The sequence below is a fragment of the Dipodomys ordii genome, unplaced genomic scaffold (genome assembly GCF_000151885.1).
Source record: "Dipodomys ordii isolate 6190 unplaced genomic scaffold, Dord_2.0 Scaffold37, whole genome shotgun sequence".
NCBI classification, from domain to species: Eukaryota; Metazoa; Chordata; class Mammalia; order Rodentia; family Heteromyidae; genus Dipodomys; species Dipodomys ordii.
The window spans coordinates 954,127-975,064 of NW_012267253.1; the positions used below are offsets into that span (position 1 = coordinate 954,127).

Genomic DNA, 20,938 nt, shown 5'->3' on the forward strand with positions numbered 1-20,938 from the left:
CAGAAGTTCCAACTTCAAAAGCCATCATTCTTAATTCCTCCTCCAGCCTCCCCCAACTAAAATGATCAACACTTTACATACCTTCTGAAATCTGATTTGAAACAAAAGAATTATTTGGAATCACTGGTTTATGACGGGCAGGATTATTTATCTTGGTCCCACAGGACACGGGCAGAAAGTTCACAGGAGGGACACTATACTTGTGATGAGTATTTTTTAGTAACTTGACAATTTCTGACTCTTCCTCTAAAAGAGTTATCAAAGAATATACAACAGGTTCTGAAGTTTTGGCACATGTCAAGGCTTTGCCATAAAGGAACTCAGAAATATGTAAACGACAGGGCAGAGGTAGATGCTCATTGGTGGAATAAAATGCTACAAGAGGAGCTTGGTAGGGGTATTTGTGCTCTTTAGAAAAACGAACTTCAAGCTCATATAAAAAAGATGTATCTTCACTAGCATTAAGATGAGAATCATCTACAACTTGCTCTGCTCTTCCAACGATTTGGTTTGGGGGCACTTCATGCTTGAATTTGCATCTTGATCCAAATTTACAATTTCCTTTGAGGTAAAATTTGCAGGTTTCCAGCGAAGTGTCTTGTACATTTTTGGCACTTTCTTTTTGCTTGGATTTGCAGAGTTTACTGGTCAGATACTCCAGTTCCAATCCAATGGTCCAGACTCTGTTCTGAATTCTCTCTATAAATTTTTCTCCGCAGATGGACCTGAGAGCCAGTGCCTCTTCCTGCCGCTGCTCCTCACACTCTTCCAAGCTCACATGGTTGGCTGCCTCAGAGATCCTCATCCTTTTTCCAAATGTCTCTGAAAAACACTGAGTGAGGAGATGTTCTAGTGCTGCCCCCAAATCACCATCACAAATCCTCAGGGCTGCTTGACAGCGTTCGATGTGGAAGCCGTACCTGCCCAGGGCAAACATGGCAAAAACAACATGCAAGTATTAAGATTCATTTAAATAATGATGTGATACTATGACTATATAAGGCATGCACGTTGAAAAGGCATCTCCAATAACACAAATCCCCTTAGTTTACAAGAATACTGGAAAGCGTACAATGAAACAATACATAAGGAAGGGTAGTTGAGTTTATAATGTTCGCCTTGAATTCTCCCACAATGCCCATAAATAATAAAAGCAATCACCTGGAAAGTTTTTGCACTGCAAATGGTGAGACTGTAATCTCTGGAATATGAGGCTCTACTGGGCCTGCGTCGGTATACTCCCAGGGATCACAGTCAGGAACAAGGGATGGTTCTTGTCCAGTTGGCCAATACTGCTCATCATCACAGCAATCAGGCTCGTCGTCTTCCTCCTCCCCAGAAATGCCTCTTCTAGCAAACGCAACATTTTCATGTAGAAGACAGTCATCTCTACTTACTTCAGAGAAAAATTTAGCAAGTATCTAAGAATGTAATTGAAGAAGCCAGAAACATGGGTTCCTGACTTCTCTCCAATTGCTAAGTTATTTATTTTTCTGTTGGTTGTGAGGCTTGAATTCAGGGCCTGGGTGCTGTCCCTGAGCTTTTTTTGTTGTTGTTGTTGGTCGTGGGCTTGAACTTTGGGCCTGGGCGCTGTCCCTCAGCTCTTCAGCTCAAGGCTAGCATTCTACCACTTGAGCCACAGCACCATTTCCCGTTTTCTGGTGGTTTATTGGAGATAAGAGTCTCATGGACTTTCCTGACCGGAATGGCTTTGAACTGCAATCCTCAGATCTCAGCCTCCTGAGTAGCTAGGATTACAGGTGTGAGCCACCAGTGTCCTGCTCCTGAGTTTTTTTTTTTAGCTTAAGGCTAGTGCCTACCATTTTGAAAAACAGCTCTACTTCTGGTTTTCTGGTGGTTAATCAGAGTTAAGAGTCTTAAGGACTTTCCTGCCAAGGCTGGCTTTGAACTATGATCCTTAGATCTCAGCCTCCTGAGTTGCCAGGATTACAGGTGTGAGCCACCAGTGCCTAGCTCAGTTGCTAATTTAATCTTATCAAATTATATATACGTGTGTGTATATATATGTATAAAATGAATCTATTATTTATATATTACATATACCATACATCATATATATATATAAATAAATATATATATATATATAAATTGTTTCTTGGCAATTAACACTGATCAGGTGATCTATAAAGTGTTTTATGTATTTTATTGGACAGCTCTGGGATTTGAACTTAGGGCCTCATACTATTTTAAGCAGGTGTTCTACAACTCAAGCCACTCCACCAATCCTTTTATATACTAACATCCCCAGTAACATTGCCAGATATTACTGGAATTCCTGTTTTTCAACTCAAGTTTTAACTAAAATTTAGAAACGATTTCAGTAACTACCTAGGATTACATAGTAAGGAGCAACTGGATGTTTTACCCAAAGTGGTCTGAACCCAGAGCCTATGTTCTTCACAGAAACCTTGGCTGTCCTCTCTCTTTCTTCTTATTCATAAATGCTGTCTTTACTTTTCTTTTTAATGTTCTCAGGTATTTATTGGGCACTTATAACCTGATAATTCACAATCACCATTAACAATGTCTAGCATTAGGAATTCAGAAGTAAACAATAACAATGAGGTACATGATTTCAAGGAAAGTTGAACATATTTACTTTTCCTAAGTGTAACTTTTAATTCTCTCTCTCTCTCTTTTTTTTTTAGTCAGAGACTGTGACTCCAACTTGATACCTGACACTTTTGCTCATTGGCTAGTGCTCTATCAACTGAGCCATGCTTCCAACCTCTCTATTTTTTTCTTTGCTGCATTATCCCTTTTCCTAAATCTAAGACAAATAAAAGACTGTAGGTAGAATAAAAATTTGTCTGTTCAAGATTAACTATCTATTAATTCTAGCAAATGGAAAGCAAGAATTTTCTCCAACAGAAATTATAGTACAAAAGAGCCAAAATGCAAAGCAGAAAAGAGGGACAGTGACTTAAGGATAAAATCCACTTCATTGAGGCAGAAGGTCATAACCAGTGTCATCTTTACATTCATCTCATCCACTCAATACTTGCCCCTAGAACATGTCTACTTGTTAATTTCAAGGTTTGAGTTGAAAGGTTATCATCAAAGCAATTGCTGAACTCATACTAGTACTGTCTTAAAAAACAAAGATAAAAAGGCCATCTGTACTATTGCTCAAAACAAACTCACTCTAACACTGTGGCTAAATCATTATTCTTTGTATTTCTCTTGGCTCGTCTTCAACTATATATGGGCATCACAGGATCTGTATTGATACAGCATTCCAAAAATGCCCTAGGATTTCACACCTCCAAATGTCTACCTTAATCATTTACTCAAATAAAAGAATTTACTCAGATTCAGCATCTGCATCTTGTTCTTGCAGATCTCTCAGAAGAGCTTTTACTTTCTCTTGATTCTCAGAGGTCATATGCAGGGTTTGAAGGGCCACTTTGGCTTTGGGCTTCCACTTAGGGCGTGTTTCTCCTTTGCTTGTGCTACTGCTGCTGGGTCTGAAAAGGACACAAGATTGAAATTACACTACACTTACTGTGATCAGAACTTTTTTTTTGGGGGGGGGGTCCAGTCGTGGGGCCTGAACTCTGGGCGTAAGCGCTGTCCCTCAGCTCTTCAGCTCAAGGCTAGCGCTCTACCACTGGAGCCACAGTGCTACTTCCGGCTTTCTTCTTTTTGTTTATGTGGTACTGAGGAATCGAACCCAGGGCCTCATGCATGCAAAGCAAGCGCTCTACCACTGAGCCACCTTCCCAGCCTGTGATCAGAACTTTTATACTTTCCTCAGAATCCCCAGACATTACCATCATAAACTGGATTGTCAAGTATTTTACAAAAGATGTTGATGAATGTAAATAGTCTCCATTTCCCACAGTATTGATCAGATTTTGTTATATTAGAACTGATAGGAAAAAAAATAATCAAACTCTTAATCATTAAATTTGGCTTCACTAACTCAAGAATTCTTTTAAAAATGACTACCTCTTTACTATAGGACTTTGAAAAAAATAAACTATACAGAGATTTTACTTTTTTTTTTGTCAGTCATGGGGCTTGAACGCTGGGCCTGGGCATGATCCCTCAGCTCTTCAGCTCAAGGTTAGCGCTCTACCACTTGAGCAACAGCACCACTTGCGGTTTTCTGAGTGGTTTATTGGAGATAAGAGTCTTGAGAACTTTCCTGCCTGGTCTGGCTTTGAATCACGATCCTCAGATCTCAGCCTCCTAAGTAGCTAGGATTACAGGCATGACACCGACGCTCAGCTTATTTTACTTTATATCAGGCAGTCCAACTAACTTCATCTTATTTTATTTGGGACTTCTAGGTTCTACTTTAAATATACATATGTTTGCATGAATGTATGTATGTGTATGTGTATTAATGGTACTGGGGTTTGAACTCGGGGCTATGTTTGCCAGGGATGCTCTAGCTCTTGAACCATACCCCTGCCCTTTTTGTTTTTATTATTTTATGAATAGTCTTGCATTTAAGCTCAGGCTTCCCTAGACCATCATTGTTGGGATAACAGATATGTGCCACCAAACCCAGTTTTTATTGGTTGCGACACTATTTGGCTATTAGATCCCAATTTCTTTCATCTCCTCATTCCAGTACTTATCTCCACTTGTACCACTTTATCCTGGGTGGGGTTGTAACTGCCACCATTTTCTTATTTGTATAAATGATACATACTAAGCAGCAGCAACTGTGTCCCAGAGTGACTGATGCCATCCATCCTTGCTCCTAACCTTCCAGTGGCTTTCCCCTTTATGCAGACCAAAAACCAAGATCCTGATGGTCACCAGTGGCTCATGCCTATAATCCTAACCACTCAAGAGGCTGAGACCTGAGGATTGTGGTTCAAAGCAGAAAAGTCCAAGAGACTCTAATCTCCAAGTAATCACTCAAAAACTGGAAGTGGCACTATGGCTCAAGTGGTAGAGTGCTAGCCTCGAGTACAAAGAGGCTCAGGTACAGCACCCAGGCCCTGAGTTCAAGCCCCACAACAGACCTTCTCCTCCCATCACTCAAAAAGCCAAGGTCTTTAAAATGACCCACAAGGTCCTATTCAGTTATTCAGTCTAGCTTCTCTGATTGCATGGAACTTCTTATCTACTTCCTGTAGCCACATGGTTTCTTTGATATTTTATGAACCTTCTAAACATTCTTCTGCCTTAACTCTGTGCTTGCTTTTCCCTCTTTGAATGATTTTCTCTCAGACAGCTAGCTTCCTGGCTTAGTCTTTCACTTTCTTCTTTTGCTTATTTGTCACATTATAAGAGAAGTGCTGCATAAAATTGCAACTCTATTGTAGTATCTTAATATAGTTTACCTGCCTTTTTCTTCATAGGACTTATTGTTTGATATATATTTATGATCTTTCTACTTTTTTTTTTTTTTCCAGTCTTGGGGATTGAACTCAGGGGTCAGGCATTGTCCCTGAGCTTCTTTTTGCTTGGGCTAGCTCTGAACAGTGATCCTAAGATCTCAGCCTCCTGAGTAGCTAGAATGTATAGGTGTAAACCAGTGACAGTTTGATAGTCTGGTTTTAATGTCAATTTGTGGTACCTCCAGAATAGTTAAAACATTAATTTTTTGCCACTTGTATCTTTTCCAGTATTTACTTTTCCACTAATGGGCTCAAAAACAGCATTATACTCAGTTCACATTGTCATATAGAAATTAAAGTTAATTTCAGGGCTGGGAATGTGACTGAGTGGTAGAGTGCCTGCCTAGCATTCATGAAGCATTGGGTTCATTCCTCCATACCACATAAACAGAAAAAGCCAGAAGTGGTGCTGTGGCTCAAGTGGTAGAGTGCTAACTTTGAGCAAAAGAAGCTCAGGGACAGTGTCCAGGCCATGAGTTCAAGCCCCTAGACTCACAAATAAAAAATAAAGTTAACTTGAAGGATGTTGTAATTTTCCATTATGCTTTGATCATAATGATTTGCTTGACCTTCTACCCACCCCCATCCTGCCAGCTCTTGTCCCTTATATGAACATTTAAAGAGTATAATGACCTGGATGGGCGCTTTGATTCACTGAAGATACAAAAGTCATCTCCATCATCCCAGAGTCGACTTGAGGCCTTTCTATTGCCACCACCACCACCACCGCCACCGCCGCCGCCACCCCCAGAAGATTTATTGGTATGACCCCTGCTTCCTTTTCCTCCTTTAGAAGATCCTTTTCCGCCTCCTTTGCCTGGTTTGCCTTTTCTTCTTACTGAAGAACTCATTTTCCCCTGAAAGAGAAAAAATTAGGATAGACAAGTTAAAACCAGCCAATCTTTCACTTATGGATAAAAACTTCCTGAAAGAAATTAAGAAAAATTACAGATTTTAAAAGGGTTATTTTAGGGGAAATATGGGCAAATTGCTTTACAAAAATTTACTAGTTGAAGACTAATATTTAGTGAGTTTCTCTGGTATTGATTTTCTGTTTTTCTCCTTCAGTTTAAAAAGCAATTGTATAAGCCAGGTGCTGGTGGCTCACGCCTGTAACCTAGCTACTCAGGAGGCTGAGATCTGAGGGTCAAGGTTCAAAGCTAGCCTGGGCAAGAAAAGCCATGAAACTCTTTATCTCCAATAAACCACCAGAAAACTGGAAGTGGCCCTGTGGCTATGGCTCAAGTGGTAGAGCACTTGCCTTGAGCTGAAGAGCTGAGGTACAGTGCTCAGGCCCAGAGTTCAAGCCCCACAACCGAACAACAACAAAAAAAAAGCAACTGTCCATGATGTAACACGGGGTCTTTAACCAGTCGTAATATAGTATCTGTATAAAATATTTGCACAGAGAAGATGAATGGAAGCACTGTAGTACTGGGCTAAGAAAATGATTACAAATGGTAAAGTTACATTCATGTAAGTGTAAATTGACAGAAAAGAGAGGAAGAGACTTGCTAGTAGGACCTTCTAGTATGCCTGAGACCCTGGATTAAATTCCAGCATCACAGGAGGAAAAGGTGTCAGTGTCAGTGGCTCATGTCTGTAATGCTAGCTATGCAGGAGGATAAAATCAGGAAGACCATGGTTTGAAGCCAGCCTGAACCAAAAGTTTTGAAGACCTCATCTCAATCAATAGCTAGCTAGCATGGTTGTGGAGGCCTGTCATCACAGCTACATAGGAGGCTGAGATCAGGTTGACTGTAATTTCAGGCTAGTCTGGGCAAAAAAGATTCTTAAGATTCTACTTCAAAAGAAAAAGATGGGGACTGGGAATGTGGCTTAGTGGTAGAGTGCTTGCCTAGCATGCATGAAACCCTGGGTTCAATTCTTCAGTACCACATACACAGAAAAGCCAGAAGTGGTGCTGTGGCTCAAGTAGTAGATTGCTAGTCTTGAGCAAAAGAAGCCCAGGGATAGTGCCCAGGCCTTGAATTCAAGCCCCAGGAGGATTGGCAAAAAAAGATAAAAATATATGAAAAGCAAAAGAACAGAAAATGGTGAATCATGTAAATAGAAGCCACAAGAAATGGAGAATGGCTACATTATCATCCAAGATGGAGTTTAATGCAAAAATGTTACTAAAGATGTAAAAAAAAATGCATTAGGATACAGGGGTCAATTCAGCTGGAAGATATAAGTATAAACATACATATACCTAATAACAGAACACCAAAATATATGAACCAATAGCTGTCAGAAATGAAGGAAGCCAGGCGACTCAACACCTAAAACTGTAGCTACTCAGGAAGCTGAGACCTGAGGATTGAGGTTTGAAGCGTGTGGGCAGGAAAATCTGAGGGACATTTATCTCCAGTTAACCAGCAAAAGTTGGAACTAAAACATGACTCTCAGTAATAGAGTTCCAGCCATGAGAGAAAAAGCTGAATGAAAGTACAAGGTCCTGAGTTCAAGCCCGGCTTTTTTTTTTTCTCTCTCTCACATACACACACAGAAATAAAGGAAGATACAGACATTTCAGAAATATTGGTACTTACATTTTCAGTAATAACTGAGCTGGGTCTACAAGATGAGCTAATGTTTACAAGGTTATACAAGAGCTAAGGTATACAGGATTAGACCATGTTGGCCATGGTGGTCTTCTGTGTGTGTGTGATTTAAATTAAGCTTTCAGCATTAAAAAAATGTTTGTGGGAACTGGGAATGTGGCTTAGTGATAAGAGTGCTTGCCTAGCATGCAGGAAGCCCTGAGTTCCATTCAGTACCACACACACAGAAAAAGCCACAAATGGCACTGTGGCTCAAGTTGGACAGTGCTAGCCTTGAGCAAATGAAGCACAGGGACAGTGCCCAGGTCCTGAGTTCAAGCCCCAGGACTGACCAAAAAAAAAGGATTCTGGCAACTAAATTCCCTTCCCTCACAATCACCACCCTCCAACCTTGCAATTAAATTCAGGACATCTGAGAATCTTTGCTTAGATCAGGTCTCATCCCTTCTTGGGGATACCTCAAGAAAGGCAGGACAGAGTAAACTGTTAGGGACAAGCACACTAGAATAATTACAGTAAGCTGGAGGGCATTAGGACTGACTCTGGTTGTATGGTATGAGGCTCCAGATTTTTTTTTTCTGGAAGACACATTATTAAATTGGAGTGTAACTTAGATTGGATTGAGGAATGGACTCTAGACTGCTTTGTTTGCATATAAAAGGCACGCTCATTAACTAGCTAGCCCTAGGAGGGCAATTCCTCTGTGGCTGGTAGATGGAAAAATCATCATAAATACAGAAAACATGATTAGCATATTCTTCTAAAACTCTTTAAACTCAATCATTAAAATGTTTATATGACTTCAGATGCCCACAAGATTAGAACATCGTAAGCAACAAGTCAGACTACAAGTGTTTCAGGGGAAGGGGGAAGCACTACATATGCTCACCAAAAAAAGTTAGGGTCGTAAGTTTAACAGATGACCGAAACACCGAGACAAACTGAATTCTGATTGCTTCTTGGCTTTTGACTAGATCAAGTGCAAACTGAATTCTGTGTGGCTGTGCATCAACAATTGCCTATTATTTCTAAAAGGGGGGGAAAAAACCAAAAAGGAAAAGATATGAAAGTTGAATACATCAAACTTCATTTCAGAAATTACCCTACCCGGGCAAATTCCTATAGTGAGAAACAAGTAATAAGCAAGAAAACACTGTTATTGATGTAAAACCATTGGTCTCACATCAACCCGGGAAATGTTACCTTTACAACCAGAGCTGAGACTTGCACACATTAAATTTTACATGAAGCCTTGCTAGCTTTAGTGGTATCCAAAACCTTTCTCCTCAGACGTTTTCCAAGGCATAAGCATTCGATTATATAATTCATTGAGTTAGATTCCACTACCCTATTCCATCCAGCCAGGAAGGATTCCATCTTTCTTCACCATGGACACGGAGACCCAAGTTTGGCTCTAAGAGTATCCTTTGTTTTACATCCAAGTTTGGCTCCCACGTACTGCATCACCAAAAAATGCTGAGCTCTGAAATGCTGAGCACACCCACCTCTCCTCTAGAGGGAGAGAGAGAGAGAGAGAGAGAGAGAGAAATCCCTGGCCACAATATACCATCACCTCCATTCGGATACCCAGGCGGGGTACCTGTCTTCCAAAACACATCGTCTCCAGCCCTGTCCCCTCCCCAAGTAGCTCGTCGGTTTGTAACGAGACAGAGACAGGAAACAAGCCCGAGCCCCTGCGATCCAACCGCGCTCCCAGCCTGACTGCACTCCTGCGGATGGTGGGCAGGCCTCTGGGCCTGATCTCGGGGTCTGGAACCCGCAGGCGGGGACTCCCGGGGCCGCCGCTCCTCCGAGGCTGGCCGCCCCACCCGCAGGTGGGGAGGCTCCGGCAGTAGGCCACGCGCACGCCAGTGGACCGCGGAAGCGGAGGACGTACCTGGCTCGCAGTGCTGCTTCTCGGGGCAGCGGTCGGGAGGTGGCAACCCCAAGAGTCGGGGGTCCCAACTGGCTCCGGGCTCGGACCTCACCTGGAGCGGCACGGTGGGGGGGCCCCCGCTGCAGCCGCACAGCCCACCGCCTTCTTCTGATTGGCTCCTCTCATCTTTACTTCCGGGTGAGAGGTTGCCTAGTTGCCCTAGCAACCGAGTCGCCTCTGGCGGTGTGCCTAGCGCCGGGTTCCCTCTAGGCCGCAGAGCTGGCGGGCCGGAGGGAGACGCCGAGTCCCCTGAGTCCCTCCTGCTCCTCTCAGTCGTGTGAGTGTGCGGCCACCCGGACCCTGGCCGGGAGGGAAGGGCGCGCTTCCCTCGGACTCGCGTGGAGCCCGAGCGGGGCCTGGGAGGAAGCTGAGCTCCGGGTGTCCGCGCTTGGCAGGGGGGTGCGGCTGCCCCGAGTCCCGGGCTGGGAAGCGCTAGACCCGGAGCCGCGCTCTCATTGGCTGGTGGGACGCCTTGGGCACAGGCCCGCCTCTCTCGGCCTCAGATTCGTTTTTGGTGCGGGACAATGAGACGGCATCTGTCGGAGCTCCCCCCCCCCCCCCCCCCCACCTTCCAAGGGGAAACTGAAAACAGCTCAGCCTCTTGTGCGGTTCCATCTCCTCTCCTCGTAGAGGATTCTGGCGCGTTCGGTTTGGCTCTAAGAATTTGGGGGCTAGTTATTCAAATATCGTGTCCTTTCCTCAGTCTGTCTGTCTGGATCACTTATTTATCTATTTGTGTATAAAGGAATCCTTCCCGGTGACGCAGGCTGGCTTGTGCCTCGCTGTTTGCTGCTTCCACCTCTTACCCCTCACCTCAAGAGTTGGGATTACAAGTGTGCACCGCCGCACCAGCAGGGATTCTTTGTTTTTTTGTTTATTTGGGTCCGGTCATGGGGTCTGAACTCTGGGCCTGGGCGCTGTCCCTGAGCTCTTCAGCTCAAGGCTAGCGCTCTACCACTTGAGCCACAGCGCTACTTCTGGCTTTTTTCTTTTTGCTTATGTGGTGCTGAGGAATCGAACCCAGGGCCTCAGGCATGCAAGGCAAGCACTCTACCACTGAGCCACCTTCCCAGTCCCACCAGCAGGGATTCTTATTAAACGAGCATTCACATTTTGCATCCAGCGGTATTCATTTGTATTTATAATTCTTTTTGGTCGGTTGTGGGGCTTGAACTCAGGGCCTGGGCTCTGTCCCTGAGCTTCTTTTGCTCAAGGCTAGCAATCTACCACTTGAGCCACAGCACCACTTCCAGCCTTTTCTGCGTATGTGGTGCTGAGAAATCGAACCCAGGGCAATGCATGCGAGGCAAACGCTCTACCACTGAGCCACCTTCCCAGCCCTGTATTTGTAATTTCTGATGAAGTTTTCAGTATTATCTTCCATTTATCTTCAGTTAAATCCAAGCCTTCTAAAAAATCTTATTTCACCAACTGCATTATTACTGGATTGTTAATTGATTCTTTTTTTGGGGGGGGGGGTCTGGTCGTGGGGCCTGAACTCTGGGCCTGGGCACTGTCCCTCAGCTCTTCAGCTTAAGGCTAGCGCTCTACCACTTGAGCCACAGCACCACTTCCAGCCTTTTCTGCGTATGTGGTGCTGAGAAATCGAACCCAGGGCAATGCATGCGAGGCAAACGCTCTACCACTGAGCCACCTTCCCAGTCCCACCAGCAGGGATTCTTATTAAACGAGCATTCACATTTTGCATCCAGCGGTATTCATTTGTATTTATAATTCTTTTTGGTCGGTTGTGGGGCTTGAACTCAGGGCCTGGGCTCTGTCCCTGAGCTTCTTTTGCTCAAGGCTAGCAATCTACCACTTGAGCCACAGCACCACTTCCGGCTTTTTTCTTTTTGCTTATGTGGTGCTGAGGAATCGAACCCAGGGCCTCGAGCATGCAAGGCAAGCGCTCTACCACGGAGCCACCTTCCCAGCCCGATTTCACCCTCTTGAGTAGCTAGTATTACTGGCAAGAGCCACAGGTGCCTAACTTAATATTTTTTCATACGTAACTTTTTAACTGTATTTCTTTGTCTTTACTTTTCTTTCTCATTTTTCTTTTTTCTCTTTCTTTCTTTTCTTCTTTGTCTTTCTTCCTTCTTTGTCTTTCTTTCTCTTTCTTTTCTTCCTTCTTTGTCTTTCTTTTCTTCCTTCTTTGTCTTTCTTTCTTTCATTGGATTTGCTAGGCAAATGCTTTAGCACTGAGCTATATCCCAGCCCCCCATATGTAGTTTTTTTTTTTTGAGTCCGGTCGGTCGTGGGCCTAAACTTTGGGTCTGAGCGCTGTCCCTCAGCTCTTCAGCTCAAGGCTACCGCTCTACCACTTGAGCCCCAGCGCCACTTCCAGCTTTTTTCTTTCTGCTTATGTGGTGCTGAGGAATCGAACCCATGCAAGGCAAGCGCTCTACCACTGAGCCATCTTCCCAGCCCACCCCTCCCAATGTAATTTTTTATTAGCATAAAATAATTGTGACTTTTCTCTGTAATCCTAGCTACTCTGGAGGCTGAGATCTGAGGATCATGGTTCAAAGCCATCCTGGGCAGGAAGGTCCCATGAGACTCTTATCTCCAATTAACCACCAGAAAAATGGAAGTAGCACTGTGACTCAAAGTGGTAGAGTGCTTGTCTTGAGCAAAAAGAGCTCAGGGACAGTACCCAGGTCCCAAGTTCCAGCTCCATGACTGAAAAAAAAATTAATTGCTCAAAGGGGTTTGATTGTGATGCATATGACGTACTTTGATCAAATTCACTCTCTGTTATACTTGCTTAATCTTCCTTTCTCCTCTCCCCCTTTTCAAACAGCATTGAATGGGTATTGTGAGTGCTCTATTTCAATCATGTTCATGTCCCCATTCTCTCTCATTTCCCTGGTTTCTCCATCAGTCTCCCTTTTACATTCAATGTCCCATTATTATCATTTCAGGTTTAGATTTTACCTATGAATGCAAATGAGATATTTGGCTTTTTGAGTTTGGCTTATCTGGCTTCACATGATGATTTTTAGTTCCATCCATTTTCCTACAAATGACAACTTCATTCTCTATGGCTTAATACGCCTCCCTTGTATATATAACACATTTTCTTTATATATTTGTCAGTTCTTAGATACTTAGGCTGATTCTATAGTTTGGTTAGTGTGAATAGTACTGTGATTAACCTGAGTGTACAGGTGTGTCTATTACTCGTTGGCTTGGACTCTTATGGATATATGTCTAAGTGGTATTGTAGGCTCATAAGGTCATTGTACTTTTAGGTAGTTAGCAATCTCCACACCGATTTCCATAATAATTACACTAACTTACATTCACGCCAACAAAGTTCTCCCCCCACCCTAGCACACTCCTTCATTCTATCTGGCATTGCATTTGGTTATCTTTTTTTTTTTTTTTTCCTGTTTCAGTATTGGGGTTTGACATTGGGGACTCAAGCTTGAGCTTGCATTTTTTGCATTGTATCTCTTGAGCCAGCCTTTCAGTTCCAACTTCTGTTGGGTAATTGGAGATACAAGTCTCTTGGATTTTCTGCCCTGGCTGGCTTCAAAACAGGATCTTCAGATCTCAGCCTCCTAAGTAGCTAGAATTACAGGGGTGAATCACTAGTGCTGGCTTTGTTTGTTATCCTGATGATAGCCATTCTGATTGCGATGAAATGAAATCTCAATGTTTTTGTTTTTGTCTTTTGCCAGTCCTGGGCCTTCAACTCAGGGTCTGGGCACTGTCCCTGAGCTTCTTTTGCTCAAGGCTAGCATGCTACTACTTCTGGCTTTTTCTGTGTATGTGGTACTGAGGAATCAAACCCAGGGCTTCATGCATGCTAGGTAAGCACTCTACCACTAAGCCACATTCCCAGCCCCTCTGGGTTTTCTATTCTATTCTATTGGTCTGTATGTCTGTTTTTGCACCAGGACCTTGCTCTTTTAGTTACTATGGCTCTGTAGTATAATTTGAAGTCTGGTATTGTGCTAGCTTGAGTATTGCTCTTTTGATCAGGATTGCTATTTGGAGATCTTTGTGTTTCTGTAGGAATTTTAGAATTGAGTTTTATGAGGAATAACATTGGAATTTTGATGAAAATTTTATCGACTCTTAGTTTGCATTCAGTAGTGTAGCCATTTTCATGACATTAATTCTGCCAATCCATGAACCTGGGCAGTTGTGGGATCTATGAGTTTCTTCACTTTTTCTTCACTTCATATAGTGTTCATTGTAGAGGTCTTTTCACATCCTTAGTGAAGCTTATTTGTAGGCATTTTTAGGCTATTGTGAATAAAATTGTTTTCCTGATTTCATTTTCATCCTATTCATTGTTGGTATATAGAAAAGTTACTGATATATATATATATATATATATATATATATATATATTCATCACTTCTGGCTTTTTTGAGTAGTTTATTGGAGGTAAGAGTCTCATGGTGACTTTTCTGTCTAGTCTGGCTTTGAACAATGAGCCTCAGATCTCAGCCTCCTGAGTAGGTAGGATTACAGATGGGAGCCACTGGCACCAGGCAGCCACTGATATTTTAATGCTGACATATGCAATAAGTGTTTATCAGGTCTAAGAGGCTTTTTGTTGTTGTTGTTGGAGTTTTGGGGTCTTTTAAGTATTGGCACTTATCATCCACAAATAGAAATGATCTGACTTCTTCTTTCCCTTTTATCCCTTTTATTTCTTTTTTATACCTTATTGTTCTGGCTAGGAATTCAAGTATTATATTAAATACGAGTGGAGAAAGTAGACACCTTTATCTCATTTCTGACTTTAGAGGATGTGGTTTCAGTTTTTTCTGTTTAGGATGTTGTTGAAGATTGGTCATATAAACAGACCTGTTGAGGTACATTCCTTCCATTCCTACTTTTTCCAGAGCTATTACTATGAGAAGATGTTGAATTTTCATCATATATTGAGGTAATAATTTTTTTTTGTCAAAACCTTGAACTCAATGCCTTACTCTCTTGCTTTTTTTTTTTAATCAAGGCTGGTGCTTTGCCACCTGAGACATACCTCCACTTCTGTCCTTTTGCTAGTTAGTTGGAGATTAGAGTATCTTGAACTTGTTTGCCTGGGCTGGTTTCAAACCAAGATTCTCAGATCTTCACCTCCTGAGTAGCTATGACTGCAAGTATGAGGCACTGGTGCTCAGCTAAATTATATACGCTTAAAGGGTAAACTTTGTGATATGTGTGTTAATAAGATAGTTATAATAAACAAGTAAATCAAAATAAATCATCTAGGCAAAATAATTTTCCTGGACCTTACAGTAGACAATGGGAATGGCAATTAATCATAATATATGTGTGATTATGTGAAGGAGTTTATAAGGATAGGGTTTAACAAACATTTATTATAGATTTAGAACATTAAAATATTTAAACTCATGTGGCTTTTCTTAAATCTTTTATAGCACCTTCGGAAATATTTAAGATATGCTTTATATTTCCAAATGGAGACAAATATGGTAAGCATATTCTTAATTACTTTTTTCTATACAGAAAATTAACTAGTTTAGGAATAACAGGGCAGTCACATTTTATAAAACTATCATTATGGTATCAACTCACTTAAATAACATAGAAAACCTAAGAGATGAACAGGTTTGAAATCAAATCCAAATGTTACATCTGACAGCATGCCTTAGAAACCCATGAGATCTATCAGTGCTTTTTCTTTTTCTTTCTTTCTTTTTTTTTTTTTTTAACTTTTGGCAGTACTCTGGTTTGAACTCAAGACTTCATACTTTGTTAGGCAGGGCCTCCAGCCCTTTTCCACACTTGTTTTATTTATTTATTAGCTTTTAATCAACTTTGTTCCCAGAGCCAACCTGCATGAGTAACAATACCACCACCTTGGTTATTTTTAAGATAAGGTCTTGCTTCCTTGTTTTCCTGGCCCAGACCCTTCCCTCCTGTAGCTGGCTGACAGATATATGCCATTAGGCCTAGCATCTTCTGTTGAGATGGAGTCTCAGGAACTTTTCTGCATGGGCTGGCCTGGATCCCCAAATCTCCTGATCTTAGCCTGCTTGGTAACTAGAATGACAGATCTGAGTCACCTGTGCCCAGCTGGAATCTGTCCATTGTTCTGGTCCTTGGGTCTGAGTGGTTATGAGATGTTCTAATGTCATGGATCTTCTTTTCTCTGTCCTCATTAATTACAGTGCTAGGGTGCCAAAAGATTAAAGCAAAAGTAAAAATAAACAACAAATAAAACAAAAAGATCTACACACAGGGGACAGTTGCAATTACAGCCAGGCATAAATAATACAGTACTTATTATATATATAAATAATATAGTACTTACTAGTCATAATTCCCACTTATACTCTTCTCTTGTTTAGATGGTGACTGTACAAGAACATCTACTGGAATCTATGAGAGAAATGGAATAGGGATTCATACCACTCCTAATGGGATTGTCTATACAGGAAACTGGCAAGATGACAAGGTATTATTGTTGTTTTAATGGGTTAAGAGATTTTAAGGATTTCACTACTAATTAAAAATATATATAGTGACCCTGGGCACGGGCTCACACTTGTAATCCTGTCACTTCAGTAGCTGAGGCATAAGAAGATTTCAGTCTAGTCCAAGCTTGACACACACAGCAAGATCCTGTCTCAAACAAACCAAAACCAAATGATGCTTGCACAAAATGAGTAGATTATACAATTACAAATGGTTGTTTTTTTGCATTTAATAATCATGTAATACAAAACTAATGTTGTGATCTAATCATCACCATTGTCCTTCCCTCTCATTCACTGAGTAATGTCAACCCATTAATAATTTTTTTCACTTAATTCCGGAAACACCCTCCTGAATTGGTACCAGTGAGGCTCAGGTTTCTCATCCAGATGTGGTAAATGTGTATGCAATTGAATCCAAATTCACATTTTAATAATTATCTTGTACTGTTTCCTGACATAATTACACTGGTTGGTTGTCCTTTAAGATTTCTGATATATTCACGTTGTCTTGAAGAGTCTTATTGTCCTCATCACTGACCTCCATGTGTTCAAATACTTATATCCAGAATGTTTGACTAAGTGGGCTTTGCTACTAAATACAGAGAAAGAATAATGATAAAAAAAAGAAAACAAAAAAAAGTTTTCTAGGGCTAGGATGTAGCTCAGTGGCAAAATGTTTGCCTAGTAAGTGCAATGTCCAGGTTTGATCCCTAGTACCTAGAAGAAAAGACAAAAAAATACAGTTAAAGAAAAGCTTTCTATTTTTTTGTGGAGACCCAGAATGATACAAAGTTGGTTAAATGATAACTAAGTTTATATGTGTATTTCTGAAAGGTTCTGGGGAAATGAAGTTTAGTTTCTGAGGCCATTCTCTTTGTTACAAACAGATGAATGGCTTTGGCAAACTTGAGCACTTTTCAGGAGCAGTGTATGAAGGACAGTTTAAAGACAATATGTTTCATGGACTGGGGACTTACACATTTCCAACTGGGGCAAAGTACACTGGAAACTTCAATGAAAATAGGTAAGCTGAAATCAAATAGATCATTAAAGTGTTTGAGAAATTTTTTCAGATACGACATTGGTTCAATCAAAAGTTTAATATTAACATTAAAAATATCAGCCTAAGATTTTTGTGGATTACAAATGTATCTATGTAAGTAATTTAAACCATAAAAGCAAAATAGAAATTGATTCTTCAAGTCAATCCCTTTCTCCTAGTATGGAAGTTATTAATTGATTTGCAAATATTCTAGCCCTCTTTTTCTTGATATTTAGGTTGCGTTTTCTGGACCACTTGTGTAAACATATGATCTTATTCTAGAAAGATGAGTACTGGCCCATCGTATAACCTACCAATTGCATTCCTAAGAGACATGTTTTAAAATGTTTAGATTACACTTTGACAGTAGTAAAATATTAATTCCCAGGATAATGGGAAAACACATAGTAAAATAATGACAAAGTGGAATAAGATGTAATAGTGAAAATTATTTTCCAACTACATTTAGAAACTGATATAAAAATAATTTCCAGCAATCTGGAGGTGGAGACAAGAAGGTAAAGAGTTTGAGTCTTGCCTAAGTTACATAGCAAGACCTTGTCTTCAAACCAAAACCTACTCAGTTATTGAATGTTGAGTAGAAAAATAAAATCCTGAAAGTCTACATACAGTGTGCTAAATTAGTTAACATTCAAACCTTGGTAAACTTAAAAAACACTAAAGGATTATTTTCAGTCATGCTTGCTTAGATATTATATTTAGTTAATGCTATATAGTTAATCTTGCTTTTATAATATATTTAGTCTAAGAATTGTTGAATTATTTTAGGAGATAAGAGAGTATTAGAATGAGGCTCAGAAGCCGGGCGCCGGTGGCTCACGCCTGTAATCCTAGCTACTCAGGAGGCTGAGATCTGAGGATCGAGGTTCAAAGCCAGCCCGGGCAGGAAAGACAGTGAGACTCCTATCTCCAATAAACCACCAGAAAACCGGAAGTGGCGCTGTAGCTCAAGTGGTAGAGCACTCGCCTTGAGCTGAAGAGCTGAGGGACAGCGCCCAGGCCCAGAGTTCAAGCCCCACGACCGACAAAAAAAAAAAAAAGAATGAGGCTCAGAAAGGAAACAGCATTCATGATGATAATCGGACTTTTCATTTATCCCGTTTACTTCTCTCTTGCTATAGAACTTTTAGCAGCCAGCATGGGAATAGAAACTACTGGGAAAGTTGAGGCCCTAAATAATTTTTACTTGAAATGTATTGATTTTGTTTTGTTTTGTTTTTTTGTTTTTGTTTTTGGGTCCGGTCGCGGGGCCTGAACTCTGGGCCTGGGTGCTGTCCCTCAGCTCTTCAGCTCAAGGCTAGCGCTCTACCACTTGAGCCACAGCGCCACTTCCGGCTTTTGTTTTTTTCTGCTTATGTGGTGCTGAGGAAGTGAACCCAGGGCCTCATGCATGCAAGGCAAGCGCTCTACCACTGAGCCACCTTCCCAGCCCCTTGAAATGTATTGATAAACTTAAAAAAAGCTTTGGGGATAATTTCATACGGATTTATTTCATCTCAACCTGCTATGTGCATCTATTTTATTAGGCAGAAATTTCAATGTATCCATTGTGGTTCTTTCTGGAGCATAGGCTTGTAGCAGAAATAAGAGTGAAAAGAAACAAGCTTATTCTCCACACTAAGGGCTATGCCATCCAGAGTTCAAGTTCATTTATGTACATCCCTTTTTAGCTTCTTTCTTAAAATTTTTATTTTATGTTATTGTAAAGGTGATGTATAGAGGGGTTACAGTTACATAAGTAAGGTAATGAGTACATTTCTTGTTGAACATTGTTACCTCCTCCCTCATTTTTCTCCACTTTCCTTCCCTACCTCTGACTCCCCTCCCCAACTAGTTGTAAAGTTCATTTCCAACATAGTGTCATGTAAGTATCCTGTTGCATTGGTTTACTCTTTGTCCTTTGTCTCAGCATTTTGTAATGATTGTGAAGTGGTAAATTTGAATACACTTCAAGGAGTGCAGAATGGTGTTCATCTATTTTGGCTACAAGTTTGTAACAATAATACATAACTTTTTGCATTGGATGTTAATAAAAGGAGAAAAACTTGTTCTAGAGGATAAAATCTGTTTGGGTAGATGAGTCAATTTTTGCCCTTCTGCAGAATTAAAAAAAAACACCAATCAGCAAAGATCACTTCAAACATGGTTGGTGATCCAGAAGTATTTGTTCACTAGTTCTTTCTTATTTTTTTTTTTTCCAGGGCTGAGGACCGAACCCAGGGCCTTGCGTGTGCCGGGTGGGCACCCTTCCGCTGGGCTAAACCTCCAGCCCTAATTGTTTCATTTTTTAACTGATTGTTTTGATTTATATAAAGCTAGTTTAAGTGATTCTAAAATCTTCAACACTGAAATTTGTAGAGTGACAATGTTCATCTAGATATGAAAAGAAGCTGCTAAATGTTAAATCTGCATTAGACAATGGGAAGAGATAATGGTTCAGACATAGTATATAATGTGCTAGGCTATCATATCTGGACTGAAAATTCTTAATCTTGACAATAAATAAATGTTTTCTTTCCAATTGCAGGGTAGAAGGCGAAGGGGAATACACTGACATTCAAGGACTACAGTGGTGTGGTAACTTTCATTTCACGGCTGCTCCAGGCCTGAGACTAAAGCTTTTCATGTAGATAGATGTTCTACATAAGTTAAATTTGGTAACTGAGCTTTCAGTTGTATGTGATCAACTAAATCTGTCATCTGAAGTGACTTCATACACTACTGTATAAATTTGGCAATAAATCCATCATCCACTTATACCTCTATGAATTTTATTTATTTATTTATTTTTGGTCAGTCATGGGGTTTGAACTCTGGGCCTGGGCGTTGTCCCTGCGCTCTTCAGCTCAAGGAGAGTGCTCTACCACTTGAGCCACAGCGCCACTTCCAGTTTTCTAGTGATTTATTGGAGATAAGAGTCTCACAGACTTTCCTTCCCGGGCTGGCTTTGAACCTCGACCCACAGATCTCAGCCTCCTGAGTAGCTAGGATTATAGCCACCGGCGCCCAGCTGAATTTTATTTTCATTATATAGTTTAAAATAATTGATCCAGTTGCATTCCAGTGGTGCACATCTGTAATCCTATTCAGTAGGGTGAGATTCAAAGGATCATGGTTCAAAAACAGCTGGAGCAGAAAAATCAGTGAGATTCCATCTCTAAAAGAGCTTGAAAAAATCCAGGCTGGAGGTATAGCTCAAGTCATAGCATTCTTGCTGAGCACATGCAAAGCCACGTTTAAACGCAAATACCTCCAAAAATAAACAAACAAAAAACCAAACCAGAATCCCAGGCTAGGCACTGGTTGCACATGCCTGTAATCCTAATAATTTAGGAGGCTGAGATCTATGGACCTCAGTTTGAAGCCAGCCAAGGCAGGAAAGTCAGGAGACTCTCATTTACAATTAACAACCAAAAAGCCATTACTGAAGCTGAAGTTCAAGTAGTAGAACTCTAGCCTCGAGCCAAAAAGCTCAGGGACACAAGGACTTTATATCAAAAATATACCTAGAACTCAAAATTAAA

At 41.0% G+C, this 20,938-nt stretch overlaps 2 protein-coding genes across 2 annotated transcripts in view; one reads left to right on the top strand and one right to left on the bottom strand.

Moving 5' to 3' along the window:
- Nucleotides 1-9,974, bottom strand: part of Dhx57 (DEAH (Asp-Glu-Ala-Asp/His) box polypeptide 57) — a 65,349-nt gene extending 55,375 nt beyond the window's left edge. Inside the window, exons 1-5 of the mRNA XM_013017895.1 lie at nt 9,846-9,974; nt 6,015-6,238; nt 3,330-3,488; nt 1,162-1,350; nt 82-920 (exon numbers count right to left, since the gene is read on the bottom strand). Coding sequence (XP_012873349.1) covers nt 82-920; nt 1,162-1,350; nt 3,330-3,488; nt 6,015-6,232 — 1,405 coding nt within the window. The 5' untranslated portion in view covers nt 6,233-6,238; nt 9,846-9,974. The remainder of the gene's footprint in view (nt 1-81; nt 921-1,161; nt 1,351-3,329; nt 3,489-6,014; nt 6,239-9,845) is intronic.
- Nucleotides 9,337-20,156, top strand: Morn2 (MORN repeat containing 2). The gene is made up of 7 exons (XM_013017896.1): nt 9,337-9,354; nt 9,732-10,022; nt 10,095-10,161; nt 15,290-15,343; nt 16,223-16,329; nt 17,239-17,375; nt 19,942-20,156. The coding sequence occupies exons 1-7, from the start codon at nt 9,337-9,339 to the stop codon at nt 20,042-20,044; spliced, it is 777 nt and encodes a 258-aa protein (XP_012873350.1). The 3' UTR covers nt 20,045-20,156.
- The last annotated feature ends 782 nt before the right edge of the window (nt 20,157-20,938 follow it).

Coding starts and splice junctions, on each gene's coding strand:
- Morn2 (XM_013017896.1), top strand. Junction 15,344..16,222: donor TCCAAATGGAGACAAATATG/GTAAGCATATTC, acceptor TCTCTTGTTTAG/ATGGTGACTGTACAAGAACA. Junction 16,330..17,238: donor GAAACTGGCAAGATGACAAG/GTATTATTGTTG, acceptor TGTTACAAACAG/ATGAATGGCTTTGGCAAACT.